This window comes from Bombina bombina, chromosome 3, assembly GCF_027579735.1.
Source record: "Bombina bombina isolate aBomBom1 chromosome 3, aBomBom1.pri, whole genome shotgun sequence".
Lineage (NCBI taxonomy): Eukaryota > Metazoa > Chordata > Amphibia > Anura > Bombinatoridae > Bombina > Bombina bombina.
In genome coordinates this window covers 545,744,850-545,755,292 of record NC_069501.1, presented here as the reverse complement: position 1 = coordinate 545,755,292, position 10,443 = coordinate 545,744,850, and the positions used below count along the sequence as shown (strand labels likewise).

The 10,443-nt window shown below is 37.6% G+C and overlaps 1 protein-coding gene across 2 annotated transcripts in view; it reads left to right on the top strand.

Moving 5' to 3' along the window:
* Nucleotides 1-1,066: 1,066 nt before the first annotated feature.
* Nucleotides 1,067-10,443, top strand: part of YTHDF2 (YTH N6-methyladenosine RNA binding protein F2) — a 45,879-nt gene continuing 36,502 nt past the window's right edge. The window contains exons 1-4 of one of the 2 annotated variants that reach the window (XM_053707037.1): nucleotides 1,067-1,134; nucleotides 2,479-2,503; nucleotides 3,215-3,312; nucleotides 4,275-5,603. In XM_053707037.1, coding sequence (XP_053563012.1) covers nucleotides 1,108-1,134; nucleotides 2,479-2,503; nucleotides 3,215-3,312; nucleotides 4,275-5,603 — 1,479 coding nt within the window. In that variant the 5' untranslated portion in view covers nucleotides 1,067-1,107. The remainder of the gene's footprint in view (nucleotides 1,135-2,478; nucleotides 2,504-3,214; nucleotides 3,313-4,274; nucleotides 5,604-10,443) is intronic. The other variant, XM_053707038.1, reaches the window with a different exon arrangement.

Here is a 10,443-nt window from a genome sequence, read left to right as displayed (position 1 = left end):
TTGTTTTGCCCTCCCTGTTTCATTAGTGTCCTCTCTAGCTTAGGTATTGGATTCCTAACAGTAATTAATGAATTTGTGGACTTTCCCTGCCATTGGAAAGAAAACAAATGTATGCTTACCTGGTAAATTATTTTCTTTCCTGACAGGGAGAGTCCACGAACCCGCCCTGATAGTTTTTAAGGTGGCTTTTTTTTCTAATCTTCAGGCACCTCTATATTCCTAGCATTTCTCTTTTCTTTCCTTATTTCCTCGGCTGAATGATTGGGGTCTTAGGGGAAGGGGAGGATACTTATAGCTTTGGCTGTGGTGTCTTTGCCTCCTCCTAGTGGACAGGTGATGTATTCCCAACAGTAATTAATGAATTTGTGGACTCTCCCTGCCAGGAAAGAAAATAATTTATCAGGTAAGCATACATTTTGTTCTTCCTATCATGAAAACTCGACAATCAATGATTGTGTATTGTTCAGTGAATAACTGTTTACATCATGACTAAAACTTAGATCCTCCTTTCAAGGTCCTGATGCCATTTTAGCATATACTAAAACAACTTGAAATTACAAGAGGAACGTGGAGATAAAGGTGACCACCTTTTACTATGTCTGAGACATTATTATAAATGTGTGTGTGTATATATATATATATATATATATATATATATATATATATATATATATATATATATATATATATGTAAAAGAATCGCGTGTGCTTCCGGATTGTGAAATACAGCGACGTACACTCTCTGATTGTCTTGTTGTGCGCGTGCTATTACGAAAGTAAAGAGATTGACAGCGTTGTGTAAGAGTGGTTTAAAAACGGAATCGCATTTGCTCTAATTACTTTTGGGCACCCTTCATTTATTAGCTTGGTGACAATATTATAGCAATTAATAGGTTGTTTAGGTAAGTTCAAGTTTAAACACATTTCTTATATAGTTATATTCTGAACGGTTTGCAAGTCGTACACAATAGTTTACCCTTATCAAAAATGGCAGCTCAGGTGATAGCTTTTCTCCAGATTTACGTAGACGTTATCCCATCATGGTCCCGCCCCTTTCCTGCTTTGAGGCGCGCTCCTGCTGCATCCTCTGGTTTCTACGCTGCCGCCATGTCCGCAAGCAGCTTGCTGGAGCCGGTACCGAATATCTTTCAGTTTCTTGTCTGATTAATTGCTTTTTTCATTTTAATTTCGCTGACGTGTTGTTCCTTTATATTGCATGTCTTCTTACTATTTAGTCATCTTTGCCGCATTTCCTTTTTTCACTCTTGTCAACCACGTTAGCCAATTCTTCCTTCTTTTTTCCATGTTCTGTCGCCTGTTATCAACCTTTCTTCTACTCGTGTTGCCACTGACCCCAATCTAGTGTTCCCTCTCCCTTATCCCTATAATGTATTTCCTTCTTTTTTACTCACTGTCAACCACTGTGATCTTGACTCCTATCCCATGGCACTTAAAGGTTTTGGCATTCGGTCCCTTTTGATTTTCCAACATCTACCATTTTTGCGTTTCATTCCCCTTTGTGTTTCCCATGTTCTTAGACCTTATTGCCCCTCATTGGCTTGGCCCTTCAACTTTTACCTTTTTGTGATGTTGGTTCTTACTCCTCCCCTATTTGTGAATGACTCAACCTCTTTTGTCAACTTGGACCTTCTTTCCCCTCCCCTTTGGTAACCATGGCCCTTTTCTCCCCTCTCATTGGCTCACTGCCACACCTTTTTTGTCAACTTGACACTTCTTCCCACCCCTTTTTTTCTGAACTTGTCCCCTTCCTTGAGAATATGGGCTAAATGTATTCAAGAGCAGAAGATGCTGCTTTTGAGCCCTTGTGGGGCAAGGTCTGAGTTGGTTGCAATAAGACACCTGAGCACATTTGTTCTGGGTGATTGGTCAAGCAAGAGTTGGGGTAGTGCTTTACAAGCAAGTGCTTGTGGAATGGTACATCTGCCTGTTTACCATGAAGGCAGGTGGAGAGGTTCCCAAGTTGGGAACCTTGTTTGCCTGCCATTCAGAACATGGGGCTATATGGCTCTCAAAGGGACATGGAAGTCCAAATTATTTTCCCACCACTTATTCAGAGCACTTAAATAAATAAACAACCCTGAAGCTGTGTGCTCTGGTGTGATTATGACATCTCCTCAATTACTACGAGGTGTCTCAAAGAATTTTAGAAAGGCGGCCTTTAGATTGATAGCGGTTTATCTAACTGTACTTGTGTTCTAGGTGTGAAGTATAGACACATTTCAATATAATGCTCAAGAAAAGCCCTAAACAAATGTTGTATGATTTCTCTCCATGACAACAAGTTTATCATCAGGCCCATAGTCTCTGCCCTTTTACCTCTTGTAGCAGCTTCTTCCATGCTTATACATTACCTCATGCTCTTATTTAATCTTTGATTTCCCCCATCCGCCACCCTGTTTTTACGGTGTCATTGACATTTATTAATATATCTTTCTTTCCTCTCTATGAATACTGCAGAGACCTAAAGGGCAAGGAAACAAAGGTAAGAAGGAATAAATTCAATTTAAAAATATTAAGAATAAGAATGAACAGTGTGGACAATAAACACATTGTAATTAAGACAATTCTGTTTGTTCTATAGCAAAGACGAGTCTAAACATTTTTAAAATATTTTGTTTGCTGCAATTGTTTTCCAACACCAAACTCCCTACACCACTTGCCTTATTTGGATGAATCAATCTGGGCTGGCGTCTGCAGACAAGAAGGCTAGTTACAATTATTAGATTAGTATAAAGTTATGGTGAATCCTAGCATTTAAAAAAACACTAGGATTTACCAGTGGAACAAATAAAAGGTTATTTCAGTCAAAGTATAAAATACTTAATGCTGAAAGGTTCCTTTGTCTGAAGCGTTCATTGCGCTCAGCTCTTTAGGCAGCCCACATCAGAATGCTAATTTATCACTGAGGTGATTTTGGCCAATAGCGTGCAAGCTGTCCTTCATAATGACAGCTGGCACGCACGGATATTGGCTAAGAGGTGTAAATGTCACCTCACTGAAAAATTGCAAAGTTTTTACTATGTACAAATAAACATTTTATATTAAAATCTCAATGTTTTTACTGTTCTTTTAAATAAAATGCATCTTATATGGTATGTCACCTTTTTCCCAACAACTTTTTGGTACCAACTTTTCTTTTATTTACTTTACCGCTGGTATTAGTGTGTTAATATATGTATATGTTTCTCAACAGTGCAAAATGGATCTATTCACCAGAAGGATGGTTTGAATGAAGATGAATTTGAGCCATATCTGAACACACAGGCACGACAGGTTAGCAAGACGTATAAGGTACAATTCTACATTTCCAATGTAAATTTCTAGCACATATGTTAATAGGTGGCAATAGTGTTTATATTTTTTTAAAGTTTGGCTATAAGTACCTTTAGTGTCATGCTTCCAGTGATGGTAAAGCCTAGCGTTTCAAAAACGGTAGAATTTACCATCACTAAAAATAAAGGCACCTTCATTCATTAGTTTTGCCACAGCTTCAGCGCTAACCTAAGCACCTCCGCACCCGTACGGCACAGCACTGTTTTCAATGAGGTGACATTTCCACTTGCCAATAGCTATGCTAGCCTACGGCATAATGACGAAGGGCAAGTACAGCTACTGGTTAAGCGGTGGAAACGTTACCTAATTAACTAAAGCTGTGCCATAGGCAAAATGGATTTCTTCACCAGAAGGATGGTTAGAATGATGATGAATTTGAGCCATATCTGAACACACAGGCATGACAGGTTAGCAAGACATATAAGACACAAATCTACATTCAAATGTAAATTTCTTGCACAGATGTTAATAGGTGGCACAGCTCAGTTTTTGTCAATGCGGTAAAGTTTCCACCTCTTAGCCAATATCTGTACTTGCCCTTTGTCATTATGCCTACAGCATGGCTATTGGCTAAGAAGTGGAAATGTCACCTCATTGAAAAACAGAGCAATGCCGTAGCGGGTCAGGAGGTGTTTAGGTTAGCACCAAAGCCGTGGTAAAATAAAATAAAGGTACCTATTTGGTGGTTGGTGTGTGTGTTTTTTGTTTTTTGTTAATGAATGAAGGCCGCTTTTATTTTAAGTTATGGTAAATCCTAGCATTTTTTAAACGCTAGAATTTGCCATCACTTTAATAGAATAGTAACCTAGCCATGTAAAGTGAACTACGCTATATGTTATAAAGTACTGCTTTTAATAATTGTCTTATTTACACTTTTCCATTATTTTCTTTCTGCTGTCCTTCTTCCCATTCTTTCATAGAATAATGCATACACCGCCCTGTCTGATTCATACTTGCCAAGCTACTACAGCCCATCAATTGGTTTTTCGTATTCCTTAAGCGAAGCGGCTTGGTCCAATGGCAGTGATCCCACACCAACTATGCCATATCTTGCTTCTTATAGTCAACTGAGTAATGGAGAGCCCCATTATCTTCCGGATCCTATGTTTGGACCTCTAAGCAATGCCCCCTTCCTGGGACAGCCAGGGTTTAACTTTTTTCCTAGTGGCATGGACTTTTCAGCTTGGGGAAATGGAGGCAGTTCTCCTGGAGCATCAGCCACAAGCTCGGGATATGGGGGAAGTTATGCTTATACTCCCAGCAATTTAGGGGGAGCTGTCCTGGAGGGGCAAACAAGTTTCAATGGAGGAAAGGCAGTGGGTGCTTTAGAGCAGAGCATCGGTGCATTAAAATTGGGTGGAGATGGGAATGCCTTAAAGACTGCTGTGGGCACCATGCCACCGGCTACTGTTGTACCCCCAAAACCTACTTCTTGGGCGGACATTGCCAGTAAGCCAGCAAAGCAGAGTTTTACTAAGATTCTTCCACCTCCGCCTATTAAACAAAACATGGAGATTGGCACCTGGGACAACAAGACCCTTGCTACTAATGGCCAACCTCCTTCACCTACTGTAGTTCAGCAGACACAGCCTTCTGTCCCTTCCTCTCAGCCCCCCCCAACACGCTGGTCAGCCCCACGTAACAGAGGTTCTGAGCAGACTCAATCCCCACAATCCACAGCTGAACCACATCCGGTGCTGGAGAAGTTGCGTTTGGTAAACAATTACAACCCCAAGGACTTTGACTGCAACCCTAAGTTTGGACGTGTTTTCATAGTTAAGAGTTACTCTGAAGATGACATTCACCGTTCTATCAAGTACAATGTGTGGTGCTCCACTGAGCATGGGAACAAGCGTCTGGACGCTGCCTACCGCTCTCTCAATGGAAAAGGCCCAGTCTATTTGCTCTTTAGTGTTAATGGTAGTGGCCACTTCTGCGGAGTGGCTGAAATGCGCTCAGCTGTGGACTACAATACATGTGCTGGTGTATGGTCTCAGGACAAATGGAAGGGCCGCTTTGATGTGCGCTGGCTCTTTGTCAAAGATGTGCCCAATGGACAGCTACGCCACATCCGGCTAGAGAACAACGAAAATAAGCCTGTGACCAATTCTCGTGACACACAAGAGGTCCCGCTGGAAAAAGCACGCCAAGTACTTCGGATCATTTCTAATTACAAACACACAACCTCCATATTTGATGATTTTTCTCATTATGAGAAGAGACAGGAAGAGGAGGATAGTGTCAAGAAGGTAAGATTTGCAACATTCTGGTTACTTTCAAAAAACATTTAAGAAAATGTTATATAATTTAGGAGCCACCCAAGAATTTAGGAACCAGAGATTATCCATTTGTGTGTAAAATCACACCCACCCACAGAGAAATTTATATAAAATTTTGGATCCAGCTGCAATTTTTTTTGTTTTTTTTTAGGAGCCATAGAAATAATTTATATACAGCTGTATGTCTCAAAATACAAGTTAGGAGCCAGAAGTAACATTTTGTGAGCTGTTTTGACTGTTAGGATTTGGCCTGGGTCTTCAGTTGGGGAGTGAGAATGTCAGTTACTTTACTGTATTTAATGGGACATTCCAACCAAAACTGGAATCCACATGGGTGCATTTCTGTATTGAACAGAAGCAATTTTGTAATATACATCTATTAGCAAAAATGCTTCTAATAAAAGCTATAGCTGTTTCAAAAGTGTATTTAAGTATGCACCGTGCACCAGCATTTTAAACATATCACTTGCTCAGAGAGCCGAAGGTGCTTGTACCATCTGGTAATGACTCAATTTAATTGCTGACATGATACAAGACCCACTATTGTTCTGAGCAGCTGCAGTATTTAAAATGTTTGTGCACTGAGAATATCTAGATATGCTTCACATGCAGAGAAAAATTCAAACACTTAAAACAGTGATAACCTTTACTAGAACTATTTTTGCCAATGCATGCATATTGCAAATATGTTTCTATTCAAAGATGTAATTTATCTTTGCATTTAAATTTTCACCAGAATATCTTTTTTTTTTTTTAACATTGCAGTAGCGCTTGCTGTTTTAGGAGGGGAAAAAAAGGGTTTAAAGGGACAGTATACACCAATTTTCATATAACTGCATGTAATAGACACTAATATAAAGAATAATATGCACAGATGCTGATTAAAAATCCAGTATAAAACCTTTTAAAAACTTAGAGGCCCCCCAGTTTAGCACTGCTGATTAGTTAGTCTGGGACACCCACTGAAAGGTGCTGGGTTAACAAAAATAGCAGACACTCCCTACCCCACCGTCCCTTGATATGAAAAGACAGGTAACATAAACAGGAGCCTGCAGTAGGTAAATGCGTGTATACATCTGGCACTGTGGGGCTTGGCTAGGAGTCTGAAAATCAGCACAATGTTCTGAAAAAGAAAATAAGCAAAACTATAATTTTTTATTAAAAAAACAAACAAACTACCAGATAGGCTATTTAAATGGATGATCTACAAAACATTTATACAAAAAAAAACTATTGTACAATGTCCCTTTTTAAAAAGATGTTTTTGATTCACATAGAACAGCAGAATCAGTTGTGCACGTCTACTCAGTTGGCCGATGGTTACACTGAGCATTTGTACCAAACCCAATGAGCTTAAAGGGACATGAAACCCAAAATTTTTTCTTTCATGATTTAGCTAGAACATGCAATTTTTTAACCACTTTATAATTTTCTTCTATTATATAAATTTCTTCTCCTGGTATCTCTTTAAGCTCGGGAGCATTCAATTGTCTGGAGCACTATAGGACAGCAGTTTTGCAAGAAAGTTATCTAGTTGCAAGAGCATTAGATGGCAACAGTTTTTTTTTGCTTCAATCTTCATATATTTAAAGGGACATAACCCCCCCCCCCCAAAAAAAACAAAAACTGCTATCAACTTCCGTTCTTGTAAATATATCACGCAGCTTTCTTTTTGTCATGTTATTTCAATGTCCAGGGAGGGAGGCGAAGGGTGATCGAACTTTAGTATTTTGTGTTTTATTTTGTTTTACTTTCAGTGGAGAGTGATCAATGGAAAACTGTAAATATTGTTTGATTTAAGATTGTCAGTAGTAACATTGTAACAGTACAGATTTTTTGTTTTGTAAAATACATTGTCATTTTTTTAATTTACTGTAAGTTAGGATTTTTTTCTGCACATATTAATTTTGCAATACTGCTGCCATATATTGCTACAGTCACACTCCTACACCTCCCTCCCTGCTATTCAACAAAGGATACCAAGAGTACAAAGTAAACAACCTTTATTTAAATGTATTTTATACTGTCTAATCATAAAAGAAAACTTTGGGGTTTTATCTCTTTTAAAGGTAAAACAAAACGTTATAAAATACTTTCAATATTTTTGTGTCCTTCCCCAGTAATTTTTCTCTGAAAAATGACACTGCTATATCCCACTCTCCACGTAGCTGCCATTAATTGGCTTCAAAAGATTACTTAAAGAGACAGTACGCTATAAAATTGTTTTTCCATTAATGTATTTTAAATGACTTTCTATACCAACGGCAGAGTATAAAATATTTGAGAAATTGCATTTTCAGGTTTGTGTATATGAAGTAGCTGGATTTGTGCTTTTAAACAACAGCCTATAACAATGGGTTGAACTTAAAGGCGATATCAGATCTCATTATGTTATACACAGACTTGCTTCCTTATCTTTTATTTGGCAGGAACACCAAAGCTCAATACATAGAGAACAATGGACAATTATCATTTTATTACTTAACTATCCTGCACCCCACTGAGAGCGTAACTTCTTCTGCTGGCTGTGTTTACTTAGGCTTGTCAATAGCATATACTCCAGTATCAAAATGTTCAGTATAGGTGGCTATACCACAGGCTAAATCAGCTATTTCAAATGCTGAAATAGGAGTAAAGGAGCTACTTGTAACCAATTTAATACACTCTAGCAGGTAAAAAGGATCATTGGGAATAATTTAAAGGGGAGAAAGTTTTAGGGTGAACTGTCCCTTTAAGGGGAGACGATGTACACCGATTTTTAAATAACTGCATGTAATACAGTGGTAAACAAATCTGTTTAAAATTTAGGAGCCAGTAAGAATAATTTAGGAGGCAGAAAAAATTTGAAGAGCCAGACAGTGGCATTTCTATATAGATATGAAGAATAACCCATAAAGTTAGGAAGCAGGGGCAAAATTCTAGGAGCCAGTGTCTCCCTGGATTTGTCAAGCCCTGATGTAAGAGACACTGCTATAAATATGCACAGATACTGATCTAAAAATGCAGAGTAAAACTCTAGAAACTTACTTAGAAGCCCCTCCCCCTTTCCATCCGTATGGAAAAATAAATAAAAAATATGCTCAATGTTATTAAAAAATAATCAAAATGATACATTGTCGCAAAAACACTACCAGATTAGCTCTCTAAATGGATCACCTAAAAAACATTTATGCTAAGTAAAATCTAGTGTACAGTGTCCCTTTTGAGACTAAAGCTTTACACTTAAAGGGACAGTACACTGTAAACTTGTTTTTTTATTAATGTATTTTCAATGACTTGTTATACCAGCTGCGGAGTATACAATGTGGGAGAAATTGTATATTCAAGTTTGTGCATATGAAGTAGCTAGTTTTGTGCTTTTAAACCACAACCTATTACAATGGGTTGAGTTTCAGGTAATATCAAATCTTATTAGGTTATCACTGTGTACACACACTTGCTTCCATATCTTATATTTGTCTGCAAAACCAAAGCTCAATACTTAGAGAGAACAATGGGAAAATTATAATTTTTATTTTTTTTTCCTTTTTCTTTGAAGGGAAAATTATAATTTTATTAAACATCCTGCACCCCACTCGGAGTGTCATTTCTTATGTTTGCTGTGTTTACATAGGATTATCAATAAGCCTAAACTTCAGTATATAAACTTTCAGTAAAGGTGGGGATCCCACAGGTTAAATCGGCTATTTCAGATGCATAAATAAGGATAAAGGAGCTACTTATAAACAATTTAATGCACTCTAGCAGGTAAAATGGATCATTGGGAACAATTTTAAAGGGAGACCATTTTTGGGTGAACTGTCCCTTTAAGTATATTAACTAATATATATTTTTTATAAATAGTTGTTATTCTCAATCTAATACTTGTTTAGTGCTTGTCTTTTTAAACAGATTTTGTATGTGTCTGCTAAAATATGTTTAATTTCTAAATCTCAAGGGAGGACATTTTTAAACTAGTCTCTGTTGGTAACTTCCCCCCTGACTGCTAAAATGTGGTGATATCTCCACTACCCATAAACCTACTTTTACATTTTGTTTTTGTAGATAAAATTCCACAAAAAAAGTGCAATTTTGCAATATATTCTCTATTTCCCCCCCCCCTATTTTTATGTAATTTTAGCTCTGAAAATTGAAATGCATCCAGCTGACTCTAGGCTTACTGCTACATATTTGTCTCTAATTGGCCTTATCAGATAGCAACTGCAAAACAATGCTCTTTATACTAACTTTATGACAGTGGCTAGCTTTGTTGTCTGTGGACTAAAACCCGATTGGCTCCTCCAAATAAGTCAAATTGCAGGTGCAGTGCGGCTATTGAAAAATTGCAGTACATAGGATGTTTATTTTAAAATGGCTGATATGTTATTCTATAGCAACACAGCAGTAATGTTTACTGTTCCTTTGTTCTTAAATAAATAAAACAATCCATCAAATTCTCTTTGCTGACATAAGTCCTCTCCTGGCAAATACTGCTTACTTAAAGGGACAGTCTAGTCAAAATTAAACTCATTGTTCAGATAAGACCTGTAATTTTAATCAACTTTCCAATTTACTTTTAGCATCAAACTTGCTTTTTTCTTTTGGTATTCTTAGTTTAAACTAAACCTAGTTAGGCTCATATGCTAATTTCTAAGCCTTTGAGGGCTGCCTCTTATCACATGCTTTTTATATCTCTTTTCAACACAGAGACAGAAAGTACAGGTGGGCCATATAGATAACACTGTGTTCAGGCACAGGGGGTTATTTAAGATTTAGCACAAAACAATGCTAAATTTAAGACAATAGATAATAAACAGTCACAGTCATGTGA